The 19,862-nt window shown below is 41.8% G+C and overlaps 1 protein-coding gene across 1 annotated transcript; it reads right to left on the bottom strand.

The window, feature by feature from the left end:
• Positions 1-470: 470 nt before the first annotated feature.
• SLC10A2 (solute carrier family 10 member 2) lies at positions 471-17,640 on the bottom strand. The gene is made up of 6 exons (XM_021696031.1): positions 17,264-17,640; positions 10,547-10,665; positions 7,592-7,680; positions 6,108-6,283; positions 3,415-3,572; positions 471-713 (listed from the first exon to the last, which is right to left on the bottom strand). Exons 1-6 carry the CDS (start codon positions 17,638-17,640, stop codon positions 586-588), a joined length of 1,047 nt encoding a protein of 348 aa, XP_021551706.1. The 3' UTR covers positions 471-585.
• Positions 17,641-19,862: the final 2,222 nt, after the last annotated feature.

The raw sequence follows: 19,862 nt of genomic DNA, 5'->3' as shown, positions 1-19,862 counted from the left end.
CACTGATGGGTTATGGGCCTGATTCTAATTTGGTGATTGAATTCTATTTAGTAACTCTTTTCTCTTATTTTTGCTTTTGGACTGTCACTGGAGAAGGCTGATTTTTTTTTTTAATACAAGAAGTCAGATATTTGTCCATGTTACACTACAAAGTTATATAAATAAATAAGTTGCAACATTTTCAAAGTAATAATTAATATGTCAGTGGAAGATGTTCATTTCAATCTTTTTACAATCATAAATACTGAAGAAAATCTTGATCAGTTTATAATAATAATAATAATAATAATAATAATTCATTGCATCTATATTAAGATATAAAAAGTCAGGTGCTCGTCTCTGGGTTATGTGGTTCTGGGTAAGAATCCGGTTCAGGATAACAAAGACAGTATATATATATATAAATATTTGTCACATTAAGGATTTGGACCACCAGTCACTTGGTACCAAAACTAATGTATGGATTCAACTGGAATTTAAATTTTCACTTTAACTTTTTCCTGCCCAATATCCCATCAAAACAAACAAATCTTGTTATCACAGAAGCATGTACTTTAGAATTCTTCTCTTTTGTCCACTCGGTGTCTACCTTTCATCTGGTTGAAATCCTTCATTCACCTTATGGAGCGATGACTCGGAGACCGTTTCATTGTCTTTGCTCTCTGGCAATTCCACGTTGTTTTTTCCATAACATTTCTTGTATGCCACATACACTAGAAAGCAATACACAGGAGGTGAGTGGACTTTCATAACAATTAGCTGCAAGCTTGCTTTGGACAGTGATTACAATCTACGGCTCAAAATCGGCTTACACTTTCTGTAGGCTGCAGGTTGCTTGGAGAAAGCAGAAGGCGTTCTTTAGTTCACAGCCAGCCACGGTGAGAGGGATGGCTGTGCTTCAGGAAGACCGGGCACACAACAGCAAGGGTGCTTGCTCACATGACTGCAGGAGGCATCAGCCCCGCAGGGGGTGCCCACCAAGAGTAGTAGCGGGCCCCTAATCTGTACCCACTGTGTCCCAGTCATTGAAGTCCTCAGTAAATATGATACATGCTAAGGCATAGTGTCAAGGACCTTGGTCTAGTGCTCTCTGTTGGGGAGGACTTGGGCTGGAATAACACTTTGTCTCTCCCTGACTTCATTCCTTCTCACAAAGCAGGAGCCCTGGCTGATGTGTGATCAGCCTTCCTCTCTTCTGAGAGGCTGCTAGTCTCTGGGGGCAGCCATTTCTCAGCATCTTTGTGAGCTCAGCCCACCTGGGCAGACTTTCTGGCAAGGGGAGATGAGCAGTGTATGTACGTATATGCGTGTTATGTGCACATGTGTGGGGCAGTGGAGAGGGATGAATCAGCCCATGGGGTCGTAATTTTGAGCCATACTTTCTATGTAAGTTTTATCTGTAATAAGAGTGCTATTTTGTTATCTACATATCTGATTTTTCTTCTACTTCTCAATTGGTTCCAAAGTCAATAGAGGGAGAGAAAGTATTATTTATTGGAACTTCACACTTAAAATAGGTATAGTCATATTGTCTATCTCAGAGGGGAATTGTGAACATTAAATGAAGTAAAATAGTAAGGTGCCTAGTATGGCCCTGGGAAAATAGTTACTGCTCAGGAAATGTTAACTCTCATGATATGCAGCTGAGAGACAGTGGCCGGCTCCAAAGATCTTGATATGTCATGATCCATGTCTCTTTGTTGGTCCCTTTAGCAACATATTAATTTTGAAGCCACTGAGCTATTGAATCTATTGACTGGAGCTTGTGGTTAATTAAAATAGCCCAACAGTTTTATTATAAACTGTTTTCAGCTGGGATTTCTTCAACACACACCACCTATTTTATTTAATCAAATTTTTTGTTCTCTTCTTTCCTTCTTTCTTTTCTTTCCCTCCTTCCCTTCCTCCCTCCCTACCTCCCTTCCTTCCTTCTGTCCTTCCTCTCTTCCTCCCTCTGTCCCTTCCCAGTCCTCCTTTCCTTGTTCCAAAAATATTTAGACTTCTAATCCCTTTACCAAAATGTTTCCAGGCATTGCATGTAATTAATAAAGATGACTTCCTCATCTGTATTCTTGCTGATAAAAATGTGGGAAAGCATAAGACCAATACCAGTACCTGCCTTCCCATCACTCCGTCAGCTTATCTGTGAGTCCCTTTTGAGTTAGTTATTCAGCTAGTAAATTCACTTAATCATTCTATCAACCCGTCTGTTTTCTCTGGCTTTCTAGTAGACATCACTAGCTAATTATTTGGAAAACTCTCAAGGTGTACCAAATTGGGTGTATGTCTGTCATACACGACAACAAGGTAATTAGGCCATGGGCCTCTGTCTCCTGTGTGAGTGATAAATCAGTGGAAAGTTTTGAACGGATCCAGAGAGTCTTATACAAGAAGGAAAACTTTGTTTTGACAATAGCGTTCTAGACAGTAATGCAGAGAAGGATCAGTGCCCACAGGCAAGTGCAATACCTATTGGAGCAAAGTACAAAAGGAAAACCAAACCCAAATAACACTGGACCTCCAGGCATTTTATAACTTACCATTCCCATTATTTGTGTCTTTCACCTTCACTATATAACCTCCCTTAAAAATCAACGAGCTTAAGACATCAGTCTTTATTTAGAAAAAAAATAGAGTTTAAAAATAGAGTTTAAACATATCAGTCCTTGGAGAACAAAATGTAAGGAAAGCTTTAACTAGGTGAAGGCCAGCAGGTGGCAGGGGCTGAGGATCAGAGCTGATGCTACAGTAGAGGAAAATTAAAAATCAGGTTAGCTATCCCTAGGACTTGAAATAAGGAACGTGTTTGCTTTAACTGTTTCAATTACATGGATGTTACTTAGTATATGCACACATGCACATGCACATATGTCTGTCTTCCAGTATAACTTAGCCTGATAAATATCCCTTGTATACCACTGTTCTGGATAAATATCCTATATTTACAAAGCATAACAAGATGATGATCTGGAAAAAATGACCAGTTTGAGGTTCCTGGAAGCATGTAGAAAAACACACAATAAAATGGTCCTAACAGGTTAATATGCCGTCCTAATTACTGAGAAAAAGAAAGTTGGTGGGGAGAATAGACTTCTATTACTTTTTATTTAAAAATAACAAATATATAAAATACATAAATATAAAATATATGTAAATATATGTAAATATATAAAATATATAAAAATAAATAATCTTTACTAGAACCTTCTGATAAAATTGCAATCTTCTCATCAGCAGTTGGGAAGTCATGATAACATTATAGGTGGCTTTATCCACCCATTTATTTTACTGCCAGAAAAAGGGAATTTAATTTAACTTATATAATTCACCACCACAAAAAATGCCATCTTAGCAACTCGAGGATTTCTCAAAGAGGAACATTATCAGTGACATGTGATTAGCATTATTCCTTACTTCCTAAGAATATTGCTGCAAAGGCAAGCTGAAAGATGCTGTAGATGAGCGGGAAGGTAAACACGAGGTTGAGCTCCTCCTGGGTGAAGGAGAGCTGCACGATGGTGGAGCACAGCTGACTGTTCTGCATCCCCGTTTCCAAAGCAACTGTCCGGCATCTACGAGACATGTTAAGAGGATTTATGCTTTTATTGTCAGTATTTTTTGCTTTGTTATTGTATAACATTGGAAGCAGATATAATGTGGGAGCGCCTGGGTGGCTCAGTTGGTTAAGCGTCCGACTCTTGATTTTGGCTCAGGTCATGATCTCAAGGTCATGAGATCGAGCCCCATAGGGCTCCGTGCTGGTTGTGGAGCCTGCTGAAGATTCTCTCTCTCCCTCTCCCTCTGCTCCTCCCCCTCTTCTCACTTCATGCATGTGCACATGAGCTCTCTCTCTCAAAAAAAAGCAGATATAATGAGAGCAAGCACATATATGTGTATATATTTATATCTGCTTTTAATGTATACATTTATTCAACATGTACTTTTACTTAAACTACATAGATATATAACTTTAGTATGTATTATTATATACTACATAAGTGTTCTCTATATATACATAGATAAAATCTTGCCCTAGTTACCTTTTCTTCTTTTTAAAGATTTATCCTTCCATTAGAGAGACAGCGCGAGAGCTGGTGGGAGAGGGGCAGAGGGAGACGGAGACAAGCAGACTCCCCGTAGAGCAGGGAGCCCGATGTGGGCTCGATCCCAGGTCCCTGAGATCATGACTTGAACCGAAATCGAGAGTGGGATGCTTAACCGACTAAGCCACCTAGGCGCCCTCCCTAGTCACCTTTAATGATCGTTATGATAATGAGAAAAGGGATATAAAACTCTACAAAAGTTAAAAAGCATATGCAAACAAAACCACTGTTGTTACTGTTTTCTCATTAAAAAAAATTTAGGGAGCCTGGGTGGCTCAGTTGGTTAAGCGACTGCCTTCGGCTCAGGTCATGATCCTGGAGTCCCTGGATCGAGTACCGCATCGGGCTCCCTGCTCAGTGGGGGGTCTGCTTCTCCCTCTGACCCTCTTCCCTCTCGTGCTCTCTGTCTCACATTCTCTCTCTCTCAAATAAATAAATAAAATCTTTAAAAAAAATTTAGAGATTATAACATTTGTTTTTGTCCAGAGAAACAAAGAACACTGACTAGCTTATTTGGCCCCTGAGCAGTAGAATAGATCTATATGGGTGTGTCTATATATATTATATGTTCATGTATATCTTTATATATGTGTATATATATGTATATATGTGTGTATATGTATGTATATATCCTTATATATAAAGACAATATTTATATTATGTCATAATCTGTATTAATAAGTAATATATTCAATATAAATGAAATTACATATTAAATAATGCATATACATTTAAAGCAGATATTTATAAATAAAAAATGCAGATATGAAAAGAGCAGGATCATTTATGTTAGTGTTCCATAAATTCAAAGTGGGCTTATTTCACTCTTTTCAATTATGCCCTTGGTAACAGTGCAGAGCACAGAGCAGGGGCTGAGAAAACACTCAAGATAGAGTATTTGTTAGAGTTCCTTTATTTTTAAGTTGGATTTGTTTTTCTGACTAAATCTTGATAAAAAATCTGCCATGTTGGTGTTATTGCCCCCATTCTACAGGTGAGAAAAGTCAGAGGAAAGTGAGCGCCTGTCCTGAGGTCCCAAGATCAGTAAGTGGTAGTTCTAGGTCGGCCTGATGACATGTAACTCCCAACTACCCAGTGCTGCTCATCTCTTTCCCAACCTCATACACACTCCAATGCTGACACCTTCTTTTCTTTCTGCCCATGGATTCACATGGGCTGGTAGGAGAGCAAAAGTTTCTACTCGGTACCAGACTCACACATGCTAACCCCAGTTCTACTATCAGTGCCTTGGAATGATGAGTCCATCCTGCTGCTGGCTGGAGGAGCCCTTGTGTGTGACAAGGCCAGCCTAAGTGCTCTTGCTGAAGTTATTCTGCTTAGAGAATAAGAATGGGAGACATTGGAAGGGCTCAATCTGCATTGTGTGGGGAACGGTCCCCAAGCATTTGAACAACAGAGAGGTGGTCAGTATTTTCTTTCTGGGGGGCTTATATAATTTAGGAATGAATGAGTCTATATAATGACATATTCAGAAATGGGGTGAGTGTTATTATAGGTGAAAGATTTTGAATTTGTTATCAGTATTCACAGTTGTTATGGGTTGAATTTTGTCCTCCCAAATGCACATGCTAAAGTCCTAATGCCCAGGACCTCAGAATGTGACCTTATTTGGAAATAGGGTCATCGTAAATATACTTAGTTAAGGTAAAGTGATTAGAGTAGGCCCTAATCCAATATGACTGGTGTCCTTATCATAAGGGGAAATTTGGACACAGAGACACTCATGGAAAAAAGACAATGTGAAAACAGCCATTTTCAAACCAAGGAGACAGGTCTGGGACAGATTTCCCCTCACATCCCTCAGAAGGAACCATACTGCTGGCATGCTGATTTTTGTACTTCTAATTTCCAGAACTGTAAGACAATAGATTTCTGTTGCTTAAACCGCCCTGTTTGGGGTACTTCCCTACAGCAGCCCTCACAAGTGCATACTACAGCTATTATGGAAGAAAATTCCCAGTCTGATTTATCAAAGCACCATACCTGTGCCAGGGCTGACCAGATATTCTGGCCAGTAAAAACCCTAGAGAGTATCCGGCTAAAGGAAATAGTGTTCCTATGATCCACAGTTTGGGAGCGATGATCCAGGCACTCTGGTATAGGATTCCTCCAACGACAGCTACGAGCACGATAAGGATTATGCCCATGATGGATCCGATCTGGAAGGAAGACACAAGCAGACCCAACAGTTGTGATAGTGAAATCACCGTGCTGTGTATTCCTCTCCCGATGACTGTGGTCAGCCCACCAGAAACTCTGGTGCTTGTCCTAGGTTCTCATTTTTAAGAAAATAGCAGGACCTCTAATGTCCACGCTCCATTAGCCTGAAGAAGATGTTCTAGCTTGCAAATTATCCTTGTTGGAGAGGAAAAAACTCAATCAGCATGAACTGGAAGACCTGGCCTCCAGATCCAATTCTTCCTGCTCTCCTTCCTTCGGTGAGTCACACAACTTCTCTTAGTTCTGCTTTCTTCATCTATAACTGAGGATAAAATTGTGCCCTAGACACCTTTCATGATGATGATAGTGAGAAAAAGGATATAAAACTCTACAAAAGTTAAAAAAGCATATACAGGGCGCCTGGGTGGCTCAGTTGGTTAAGCGACTGCCTTCGGCTCAGGTCATGATCCTGGAGTCCCTGGATCGAGTACCGCATCGGGCTCCCTGCTCTGCAGGGAGTCTGCTTCTCCCTCTGACCCTCCCCCCTCTCATGTGCTCTCTCTCATTCTCTCTCTCTCAAATAAATAAATAAAATCTTAAAAAAAATAGCGTATGCAAACAAAACCACTGTTGTTACTGTTTTCTCCTTTTCACATTAAAAAAAATGGAGATTATAACTTTTTTGGGGGGGGGGGCTCCAGAGGAACAAAGAACACCAGCTAGCTTATTTTGTGTCCTGATCAGTGGGATGTATGTATGTCTACATCTATATCTATCTATATCTTTATCTGTATTAATGTCTGGATTTATATTCTCTGTGTCTTTCTATCCCACTTTTATCCATATCCATCTCACCTCACTAGAATACAGTTGGCAAAGGGGAATGAATGATTACCAATTACTAATGGGTACTAATATCTACCAGATGCCAGGTGCTGAACTGGCCATATGGATTCAGAGATAAGAAACATATGATCTATTTTCAAAAACAGCTCTCTAGGTCTATTTTATAATACAGACCCACAGAACAGAGATCAGAGCCAAGTGCTGTGGGAGTACAGGGTAGGGTAAAAGCAGGAGGCGGTGTTTGAGTTGGGTATCTCTAAGTGGGCATAGAATTCTGCCCTGTAGATGAGACTGGGGCGTGTGTTCTAGAAGAGTGGACAGCATATCTAACAATGTCAAGTCCCCCTAGATGGAGGTTTATAATATAATGAGAAAACCAGTTTAGTAGCTGGAATAGACCTATTATTGGAACTCACACTGTGGAGCATTTGACTTTGCAACCTATGGCAAAGGACACTTACCTTAAGTATGATCTTGGCTTTTTGGGGCCATTTGTGATTAACAAACATTCCAATGGAAATAGGAACAACAAGAGCGACCAAAGATGTACCTAAATATGACAGAAGAGGCATTTCATCAGCAGAACACAGAGCACAGGAGAGAGGAAAACAAAAGAGTAAGCAGCTCGATAAAAGCTTGATCAGTCTCCCTTCTCGAATACACAAAACAGACTCAAGCAAAACAACAAAACTCTCCATCTTTACCCACTCCAGTAAATAATTTCGTATTACTGTCAGAGCATTGATAATATGGATGATATAAATCCTTTTTAGCGCTCTTTATACTGACACTTTTTGGTTTCAATTTGTCAGAATCTTGGCTTCTTTGGTCTTTGGATCTTTATATCCTAGGAAAAATACCTTTTTAAAGTTTGTGTGTATGTTTATGTTTGTGGGGGTACACACAGATATTTTCCATCTCCCTGTTACTTCCTAGTAGTAGAAATAAAACAAAAAGTTCAAAATTCTCCAGGCATTCCATGGGCTAATGACTTCTGGCTCAGACCAAGCTTGGTTATTCAAATCTAGAGCAGAGAGGTGAGAGAAGAGGTTGAAAAGCATGCTTTAAATTTTCTGTGAGATAATAAATATATTTGGCGACTTCTCAAGTAATTATAATTCTTTGCAAGAACGTGCTCACCCAGCCAGATAAAAGAGTCATACTTCAATTTCCCTGTGTTAAATTTACTGCTGTTCCCATGACAGGTGGTTTGTTTCTCCATGTTACTAACACTCATTGGTCCAATCACTGCTTTTATATAACATAGTACCAACAACTTTGAACTTCTGATGGGCTGTTTCTTTTTCAAATATCCTTTTAAAGCAGTAGGAGAAAGTGGAATTGAATAATGAGATTTTGAGAGTGGTTTTTGCTTAGCATTGGACTAGATTCAATGAAGACTGGAAAATGGATTCTAGATTTCAGGGCTGTAAATATGAATTTAAAATGAACACAACAGTGATGAAAACATAATTTCTTCTGGCCTCCTGGTGATATAAAGGTCAGCAGTTACTTTTTCCCAGAAATTACTCAAAGGGATTAAGTCATGGACAGGAATATCTACAGCAGGAAAAAAAGAAAGATGGGAGGACAGGATGGGGAGAAAATGGTGGAACACAGGATATGGAAGAGTCGTTGATAGATGTGCTGGTGAGAGCCCCTAGAAAAATCTCCTTTGAGTATCCTTACATCCTGCTACTTTGGGAGGAGACTTCCTCCCCAGGGTGTCCAGACTATTCCCTAAATTTTGTGAAGTTTGTAGGCCTTAAATTAAAACCATCTTGATATGCATTGATTGTAGTATGGTAGCTTAAGTCGGTGCAAATACTGCGCTTGGAATGGCAGTGTGGTTAGGCTTGGGTACTAGATATTTTAAATGTGTTGGCTCTGTGAAAGGAGCGACCTCCCTGCCCCCCCCCCCCAACCATGGTCGGGCCCCTCATGCTAAGAGTCTTTATCTCCTCCAAGCGGCCCAAGGCTACAGGATAAGCATGCAAGCAGGACCACCTGCCCAAATTGTGTTTCCTCTCCTGACCAGATGAGGCCAGGGACAGTTTTTCCAGGACTAGAACTTGACCGGAAAAGACACTCTTTGCCCTCCCTCCTGCTCAGAGTGTGTGGCTCCCATCTGGAGAGGTGGGTTGGTGTGTCTCTTGACTCCCTAGTGGGGTAAAGATTCTCTTTCCTTCTCAGGGCTGTTTTCCCTCTTCCTTAAGTGCCTGTACCCCCCCTCCCCCCGCCCCTTCTCAAATGCCTGTCCAATTAGACTGGAAAGCATCTGCTTGTGGTTACACCATGTGAACCATAACTGGGCCTTAATCGAGTTCACAGAGCATGTATGGGAGGAAGGAAAGGTGGATAAAAGCAAGAGGCGGGCAGTCACGGGGTGGTCGTGGAGCCAGATCGACTCAGAGTGGAACCTTACAGACTGTGGGGATGATGCAAACTGTCCAGCCCCTCTGCACTCTGGTTTCCCCGTTTGTGAAGTGGGTGGATTACGTCTAGCTCACGCTGCTGCCATGGGAATTAGGTGATAAGGCAGGTGCATAGTTCATGGTGCTAGACACCCTCTAAGAGACAGCGGAGGCAGGGCAGGGACGGCCACCTGCTGCAGCTGTGTTCAGCGGTGCCAGCTCTGCGGCCGCCCTCCTCCACCCAGACGCCCCCATGGGAAGGGCTCAGCGAGAGTGTTGCCCCTTCAGAGCTAGGTGGGCATCGTGTGGAGCCTGGGCTTGGCAGTCCTGTCCACAGAGAGCATGAGCGGGGGCGGGGCAGGTCCAGCTCCGGCTCAGCTGGGACAAATTAAACCGTTACCATGGGCCTTAACTTCCCCATCTAAAAAGTAGTGAGAACAACGTGTGAAGTAATTAGGTTGTTTGTTTTCTTAAAGGGCTGGACAAACCAACAGCAAGAAGGTTAGGTTGGAAAATAAGACTGGGCAAAATGGTGAATAAGCAGAGTTAAATCTTTGTTTTTCAAACTCATTAAAAAGTTTTTAATCTTCCCCCCCCTTTTTTTTCTATTTTCTTTCTTTTTTGCCCTGACCTTTTTTCTTATGACCTTTACCTCCACTGAGGTGCTAATTACTCTTTCTCATGTTCTTTTCCTTTCAAAATTTATTCATGAACTAATTGTACTGTGGGTTGAGGAAAGGACAGTCTCTTGTGCCTCAGCAATCTTGGCTTCCTTTAAGTCAGCCCCTCTTCCTGCTGATTTCAATGGAGGAAAAGCAAGTTTTCCCTTGGGGTCAAGGTTTGGCATTTAGATTCTGCCAACCTGCATTGAAACGCAGGCGTGACTTGTAATGAGATAAATATGCAAGAGGTAAATATGAGCTGGGTCTGAGCCTGGCCTGAAGATAAACAGAGAATAGGAGGGGGATATTCAGAACTCTAGCGGAGGGATGACTTACTTACCTATGTTATCAAAGGGAATGATGATCGTCCCAGAGTCGACCCACATTTTGGTATAGATAAAGAGGCATAGCGGCATCATTCCCAGGGCAAGCAGCGTGGAGCATGTCGTCATGCTGATGCTGAAAGGAAATGGGCAGGTTGATTCATCCACCTGGGCTTTCTAGGGGGAGAGCTTGCTTCATGGTGCAATTCGTGATTAGGAAGTCCCGCAAAAGACGTTCCGGCAGCAGCAGCATCTAGGCTGATGGAAGGACACAGACACGTGCCCATCTTTGTGCAGGTCCTGGCCTTGGGCAAAATGCTGAGATTGGGTTTGTTTTTCTACTTTGTCTTGGGTCGTTCCTCCCTCCCCATGGGTTCTCAAGGATCAGAGAAGATAGTTAATGCCTGTTTCAGTTCATTATTTAAAAAGGTACAAGGTGCTTGGACATGCCACCCTGTGGACCTCCAATCAGAGAAGAGCAAACACATCTATACTAGCCAAAACTTTAGGGGCTATGCCATGTCTGTCTGTATTGAGATGGGCCTCCCTGGGCCCTTGGAGGAGAGCACATGTCCAAGGGAGGGGGCCTCAGTGTCTTTTTTGAAGGCAGACAGATTATTGCCCCAATGCCTGTGGCTTGAGAAAGAGGAAGCTGACTTAAAAAATGAATGAAAATATTCAAGCAGGTAGGGGAGGGCTGGATTCTATTTCGGCTAAGAAATTTACCAAATGTGTGTTCAGAAGAACCAGGGTTTGGTACTCTTCCTCCTGAGAGCATTTGTGTTTTAGTGAGCAGACCTGGCTGTGTAAGTGGACTTTGGCTTTTGACGTGGAAGAAATTATACAGAATGGTGTTATTTTCAACAGTGTGACAGTGGACGGAAGAGAGGTTTTTGGGTAGTGGGTCTTCATGGTCCCGTTAAAGGACCATGTGTACAGAGGCACATTCTGCTCCTGGGGAACTGAGCTGTTAAATCTTTGGGCCAGACATTTAAGTCAGACACTGCCTGGGTTGGAAGCAAGTGTGGCCACTTATTACATAAGTACTACGTTCTTTGGGTAATGTACTTGACTTCCTTTTGCCAGTTTCCTTATCTGTGAAATGAAGATAAAATTGTTGCCACCTCATAGGCTGTGAGGGCTAATGACCCAGTGAGTCCAGTACTTAGAATAATGCAAAGCTCTTATTAAAAGTCAGTTACTGTATTAGCCATCCAGCCATTGTGTGTGTGTGTGTGTGTGTGTGTGTGTGTGTGTGGTGTGGTGTGGTGTGGTGTGGTATGGTGTTCTGGCATAATACAGAATCAGGAAACCGGAGAAATTTTTCTGAAAGGTCTTCCTCCAAAAGTAGCATTGGAGACTATCAGAGTAGTAATTTCTTAAAGGTATTATATGTGGACTTGAAAGAAAATGTGAAATTATATCACCTGTGCCTCCACCCTCCTCTAGCTGCCCCCCACAAACACCAACAACCCACACTATACAGTGCTAAGGAAAACAGCTAGAGGTGAGAATTTCGTTTTAATATATCTAAGTGCAGTTTTGGCAGGAAAAAAAAAAGGGTCAGGGCAGTAATGTTTATCAGGGGGCTTAACTTCCCTAGTAACCTTTTTTTTTTTAACTGGGGATGACTTCACTTAAAATGTGTTTAAAGATTTTAGGAAAAAAATACTTAGTGGAGCTAAAATAGTATAACACCAACCAATGCTAGAGATGTATGTAAAACATTTCCAAGAAGTACCATCTATTATGGTGACAGGTTAACTTAATTTAGGTACAAAAAAGGGATGCTAAGGCAGAATCCAAAACCAGAGTAATACTTTTCATAAATACCTACTTACAATTAAAATACTGGAGTTTGTAAACTCTCTCCCTTCCTTTGACATTCTCTTTTTTATTTAAAAAATAAATTAGAATGGATTTAAGGTAATCGCCATAATGAAATCACTTTTATTTCAGTATGTCCAATGTACTTTCCAGCGTGGAGAGGACAGGAGGGGGGTGCACGAAGGGAGCAGTGTTCACTACCTGGATCGTTTAGCAAAGAGAAGGCCAAGAGTTTTTTGTTTTAAGCTATGAGAACAATGTTTAGAAGAAGTCTACTTATCTCTTTGTTTTTTCTTTCAAATTTCATTGGGAAAGCTTCAATTTTGAATTATTGCTAAGGCAATTTATGAAGTTGTGTCATGGTTTGAGTTTGGCAAGAGTAGTTTCTTGAAGACCATGAGGAAGGACAAGTCAGCAGTTGGGGAAGGGAATGGTCTAGCTTTAGTGGGCCACCTTGACCGTGAGGCTTTGCAGAAGTACAAGAGACTAGATGGCCTGGAAGTTGATGCCATTTGAACTAATATGAGAATAATATCAAACCACTCAAAATGAGATGAAAAACAGTTCACAGGTAATTTTAGGGAGCAATGTAGGGGAATAGATTAGCAAAATAAAAAAAAATCATTTTAAATGAATGAAATCTGAAATTTTATAAGAAGCATAGATGTCAACAATAGAAATACTACCATGAGTTTATATTGGAATGAGGAAAAACGTAAGAAAAGCAAAAAGTTCTCTGGTCTGCAATTTTTGGCTTTAGCTCTATTAACCACCAGGGATAACTGTTTTTTTTTTCTTTTTAGAAATAAAAACAATAAATGAGAATTCAGTAAATGTTGAGGAATTTGGTGACATCAGTGATGAGGAATGCAAAGACTATCATATTAGAAGTGAAACACCAAATTTGAAAGATCAGGACAAAGTGTATACAGGCGGTGCTAGAAATTGGGGGTGTGGTAGGTGATAGAAACAATGTTGAACAGAGATTAAGAGTCTGGATAGGGGGCGCCTGGGTGGCTCAGTCGTTAAGCGTCTGCCTTCGGCTCAGGTCATGATCCCAGGATCCTGGGATCGAGTCCCACATCGGGCTCCCTGCTCGTCAGGAAGCCTGCTTCTCCCTCTCCCACTCCCCCTGCTTGTGTTCCTGCTCTCGCTATCTCTCTCTCTGTCAAATAAATAAATAAAAATCTATAAAAAAAAAAAAGAGTCTGGATAGGGATAAGTGGATAGGTCTGGGTCTGAATTCTGATTTTGACATATACTGCCTTTGAGACTTTGGGGAAGGTTATGAGCCTTAATTTTATCATCTGTCAAAGGCAGAAAATAATAGTACTGACCTTAAGAGGATTATCTTGAGGGTTAAATACACCAATGTATGTGGAATACTGGTACTGTGTATGACTCCTAATAGTGCTTAGTCAATACTACCTAGTAAAATAAAAATAAATGTTACATGAGAGAAACAGAACTTGGTTACTTAGAGGGGAAAAACAGAAAAATACTGTTAGGTTAGTTCTTAGAGTAGAGAGGAACTGGACATTTATGTGATTTAAATGGGAGAGATTGCTTCAAATTTGTGATAAGCCAGAGGTTTGGGGATCTTGAACAACTGAAATAACCATGAAAATGGACCTGGAAGATGAAAAATGCAACAATCTTTAGCCAGAGAACAAAAGATGTGGAAGGAAAATCCAGAAACTATTAACGCTAGAAAATAGTTAAGGGGAATGTAGCTAATAGATGGTAGTGAAGGAATTGGGGGAAGTGGAAGGATGGATGCACAAACAAGTATTCCCCAAAGAAGAAGTCAACGAAAGGAAAGTGAGAAGGAAAAGTCCTTGCATGGTATGGCTGAGGTCTTTGCTAAGAAAGGAGGTTTGAAAACAGGGCATCTCTGGGAATACAGCAGACACAAAGGAGGCAGACCTCTCTGTGTCCCCTGAACTATGGGTCCGGCCACAGTTGTCACCTTCATTTCTCCCAGAAACATTCTGTGCATAGGATACCCACAGCACAGCTAGACCAGGTGAAAATACCTGCACACTAATCAGATTCCTGCAACAATTTTCTAGGCTGGAGTGATCTGAGAAGGAGCTGAAATATCACCTGCTATATTTCAATGAGCAAGGTCTATAATTTTGTTAAGGAAAACTGTCTGCTTTGTTGTTTTTCACTAGAGATTGAAAAATGCAATGGCTTCCCAGGTTTAGAAGAAATGGTAGGGTGATGAGGGGGAGAGGGGGAGACAAAGGTGTGTGGGGAGACACTGGGCTGAGGGAGGGGACAGGGGGCCCTGGCGCAGGGGGAGGATGATTTAGTTTCTTCTCCCAGAAACCACATCCAGGAAAGTTGATGTAGATGGAGTAGTTCTGCTGGCATTGTGTGGTATGTGTTCGAGCAACTAGTAAGCAGTACAGATACTTGTTGGTATAAACAATCATATCTTGGCTGCCATTTCTGGAGTTCCAGTGGAAGTGGAGAAGGTTAAGTTCTTAGAGGACAGAATTGACTCCAGAAGAATAGAAAGGGTTGGAAAACTGTTTCCCAATAGCTAAGGTGATAATCTCTTAATTTGCTTTAAAGAAATAATTCGAACAGTTTTCCTTTAACATATGTGATGCGTAATGTCATCTTACATAGTGGCCTAATTTAACTCCTTTCAATGATTATAAGCCATTGTGATAGGGGTTATTCCTCGCTACAATACAGCAATGTCCTCTGGGTGGTTGTGTTTACAGAGCTGTTGGGCTCTAGACTAAGTGATGCAGAGGCTGCTGGTCCGGTGAGTTGCCTTCTTTGTTTTGTAGGCATTTTGGGTCTTCTCTCTTGAGGCCAGGCTTTCTGGGCCACGTGCTGCTGTAAGACACAGGCCTGCCCCTCTGGTGCCTCATTCCCTGCCCCCACTTCTTATGGTCATCCTTGGTGCTGGGAAATAACCCAACAGAGCTCTAGGCTTAGGAGATCAAGAAGGTCCATGTAAGGAATATTTATGAGATTAAGCAGGATTTATTTGTGCTGTGTAGTCTTTTACTTTGTTTGAGTTCTGGATAGGTGGAATTGCTAACAAGGTGACTGCTGGACCGGAGAGCCGTTGGTGTTATTTTGTTATTGCAAGACAAGGGGGATCTGTGGAGTACACACTTTCTGGAACGAAAATTAAAAATTTCAATGCCATATATCCCATTCGGGGATAATTCTGACTTGCTGAATGATTCATATATACTGATTCAGCTGGATGTTTTCTACCAAGGTTTCAAATTCTACTTTGGTTCTTATTTTTTAATATTTTTATTTTTTACAGGAATTGTTGTATGAGGTAGATAGGATTACATAGTCATCTGTTTCAAGACAAATAAGATTTCCTTAAGGCCACAGAAAAGTGTAAGTTGCAGCTTTTAGATTAGGGCCCTACAGTTTTAGCCTGCAGAAAGAAATCTTTCAACGGCCAAATAAGCATCACGCATACTTTTCCCATCTTACAAAATGATTACACATGTGGCATTATCTTGAGGTAGAAGACTCTTCCATTTTGCTGGAAAGTTACAAATATTATATAAAAGTTGTTCAGCAGATGTCAAAGTCCCATATTCAATTCAGGTCACTCCCCTTGGTGTAGTGGGTGCTGGCTTTGAGAATTGTCACCTCTGAGTGCTTATGTCCGGATCAAACTAAGTTGAAGTCTAAAAGGACCTTATTGCTATGTGGTGGTTCACAGATTAACTAAACCTGAACAACACTTGCCATCCTTTGTTCATTATAGGACTTCCTTAGGGAAAAAAATCCCTTACAAGGAGGATATGGTATTTCCTTAAGTGAAAAATATGTGAAGTGCAGACACATAGTTTGTACGGCTTTTCTAAAGCTTTGGGAGGATCAGCACCAGCTGAGATGAGATGGCAGGCTCCCAGTTGCTCAGTAGGCACCGGATCAACATGGAATACAGTTTTACATTTTGCAGTGGTTACATCTCTATACCTTAAGCTTCTCTCTTCTGAGTATAGTAGCTGGTGATTAACAGAGCTGATTGCCTCCTGTATAGTATTTAATAAGCACTCGTTACATTAACACCTGGAGGCTTTGCAGAAATGCATACCTTTCCCAGGAAATGAGGAATTGTCAGGTAAGGAAAAAGACATTTTTCTATTCAACTTAAAGCATTAAAATTCTCAGTCTCATCACATTAATGCTTCGTCTTATTTCCATTAATTTTTTTTCCCTCAGTGCTAGTTCAGACTGGCACGGGATGAATTGGGCAAACATTGCAATTTAGATTACTCTGTGGGAAGCAGAGAAACCATTTTCTGTTTATAGTAAGGTAAGCATAATTTTAAAAAGCTGCTGTAGGTTTTTTTTTTTCTTTTCCTTTTGATGCCAGTAGAAGTGAAGCAAATGTACAAATTCTTCTTTAGGCTTGTTCGGGAAAAAGCTTGTTCAAAGAACTGGCTATAGTTGTGGAGTTGACCATTGTCTCAGCACAGATTCTACTGTTTAATGAACAATTTGATTTCGTGATTGCACTCAGAGCTTCTCATCACCACAGAGAGAGGTTGGTTTGTTTTGTTCTTTTTTTTTCTGGTACCAACAAGGAAAACTTTCTCAGGTACACTTGCGGCTGGGAAAGAATTTCTTTTTTGAAAAACTTTGAATCTTTTCCCAAAGATAAATAGCAATTATCCAACTCCCTGTTAGCTGAGCGAGATTAAAAAGCACAAATACAAAGTGTAACCCCCAAATTCCAGTAGCTAAGCAGTTGTACAGGAAGGCGAGTGAATCCATTTCTTCTCTTCTGTTTAATTCCTCAGTTGTACCCTAGATCAGTGGCAGATCGGATGGACATCACAGTAACACAGGCTTCTAAAAAGATTAATTCAATGTGATTGCAGTATGCAGAGGTTTAGATATCTTACCTCAAGTCCATGTCGCCATCGACCCAATAGGCCAAGATATTGGAGGCGGTTCCTCCGGGACAGCATCCCATGATGAGTACCACTACTCCTTGGATGGGGAGGATGTCAAAGACCACCGACAGGATGAATCCTGTGAGGGGCATGATTCCAAACTGACAGAGGAAGCCGACACATATGCCCCATGGCCGCTTTATGTGTCCTAGGAATTTCTTGATTTCCACATTGCATCCCATGGAGAACATCACCATAGCCAAGAGGATGGTCAAGACAGTACTCAGTACCACACTGAGAATCTCATTGAAATTTTTCTTAGTTACCACACAGGATGCACCATCACACACTGTTGCATTAGCCGAACAGCCCGTTGAGTTATTCATTGCTGGATTTGCTGCTCAGATGGCCACAGAAGTCCACAGAAGTACCAGTCTTCTGCTCCTCTCTAGATTAATAATGCCTAATCCAACCATGGCCAACTTTTAAACCCTTCTTAAACATGTGTCACTTGGTCTTCTCTTGCAAAAGCCACCTGGGAGAGGCAATAAAAAACAATAAATGCTAGTAAGTCAGTTTTCAGAGGTAACATTATAACAGAGCACAAGTTATGAATCATACGAGTCCTGCCAAATTATTGGTCCGGTCAGAGAATTATAATTAATCATTTATTGGCATGATAATGAACCCCACCATAGAAGAAGACCTGTGTTAATGTTTAATGCTGGGAAGGTTTTTTAACTAATGTCAGTTAAGTGACACTTAGAAACAACTCAGAAAATGACAGAACATTGGAGGGTTAAGCCAGCACGTTGTTCCCTCACCTCTCTTTAAATAGGGAGGGCTTGGGTCCTGAAAAGTCGAGTGTCCTATGCCAAGTTAAATTGCAAAATAGTGTCAGGCTCTGAACTGGGACCCAGACCTCCAATTTCCTCCCCCAAATCATCTTCCTACTGTAACGATCGGTCTGCTCCTATTGGTCTATAGTGTTCATAAAGTATATGTAAGTTTGAGAAACATGTAGGGCCTTGTTGCAAACCTATGGGAGAGTAACATGCAGGAGGGTAGAATGTTTTCTATGTTGTCTGGTGGGAAGGGGGCTGACTAGCAGAGCCACCCTCAATTACACAAACGATTATGTGTGTGTCGCCATGGTAACAAAGTGCTGTTTTAGATAGAGACAATACAGTTATTTAGAGGGATGAACCTCAGAGAATTAGGTCAGAGTGACAGGAGCACTTTGTGCTTGGAGTCAGGAATTGAAATCGGTGTGTAAGGAAGATAAAAAAAAAAGGTAGAGGAGAGATTGTTCCTGTTCTCAGGAGTTTATAATCCAATTATTGAGTTAAGATGCGGCATAAGAATAAAATTGAGTATTTCGATCAGGATTCTCAGTTTATAGGATAAATTCTAATTTGTTGTTTACTTTAATCATGTTAAATTAAGTAGGATGAGCATGCCCATTTTACAGATGAGGACTTGAGGGTCAAGGAAATGAAGTGCTTTAGTCAAAGTTATACAGCTGATAACTGGACCCCGTGAAACTCAGTCTGGCTTAGTGAAAATTAGAAGTACCTTAGAACGAACTTCTCAAAACACACGAATCCTCCAGGGATCCTGTTACAGTGCAGATTCTGATTCTGGAAGTCTAGGGTGGGCCCCAGGATGTTTGCATTTCCGACAAGCTCAGAGTGATGGTGCCGATCCAGGGGACCACACTGTGAGTATCAAGGCCAGAGAATACCAATGTCAGGGTGACGACCATGGCACCGAAGCTGGTGGAAATTGAGCGTCCTGGTTACAACCGAGAACAGCATTTACAGAGCAATTCAATATGGGGAATTACCTTTTCCGTACCTTGAGTAAACATGGGCTGTGAGCACCAAGTAGAGGAGTCAATTATGTCAGATGTCCCCCCCCCGCCCCCCGCTGGGGGCCTAGCAATGCTGTCCCTTTAATCTGGGATTGTTTGTGCTGCTGGGAAAACATGGTGCAATGTCCCTAAGGGGTGACAGGGATTCACCCTCATTGTTGGTGCAGCTCCTATCCCAGAAGTGCCCCTCTTTGGGGTCATGCTTCATGGCTGCCTTTGCTGGCATGGGTGGGTTGCCATTAGCTCTGCCTGGCTGCATGCCAGTTCCTGGGAAATCCTCCCGTCTCTGTCACTACCCTTTCTGCTCCCACAACTAAATGATTAGCTAAGTAATTCCCATAAGGGCTCCCCTGCCACTCCCACACATGGAATGACTTTGCCCTGCAAGCATCTTCTGGGACTGACCTCTGGCCCACTTCTTGGCTCTGGTGCCAGGCAGCTGAGGGCAGAGGAACCGAACGCACCCCCCCCCCCCGCCCTGCCTCCGCTGCACCGTGGCACCTGTCAGCTCGGGCTCTTCCCGCGAAGCCCGGGCGAGGCCGCCTGCAACGGCAGTGGTGATGGAGTTTCAAAGCACCTGCCCTGCTTTAACCTCAGCCATGACCCAAGAAAGTCGGAGAGCTGGCCTAGGACCTACCCACAAACAGCCTCTTTCACTTCACTGGGTCTTATCTGCAAGGGGAAACTTGAGGCTTTCGGGCTGACCGGTGATTTGGCTTGGTCCCAGGGTGGGCT

Source organism: Neomonachus schauinslandi, chromosome 3, assembly GCF_002201575.2.
Source record: "Neomonachus schauinslandi chromosome 3, ASM220157v2, whole genome shotgun sequence".
Classification (NCBI taxonomy): domain Eukaryota; kingdom Metazoa; phylum Chordata; class Mammalia; order Carnivora; family Phocidae; genus Neomonachus; species Neomonachus schauinslandi.
This window is presented reverse-complemented; position numbering and strand designations above follow the sequence as displayed.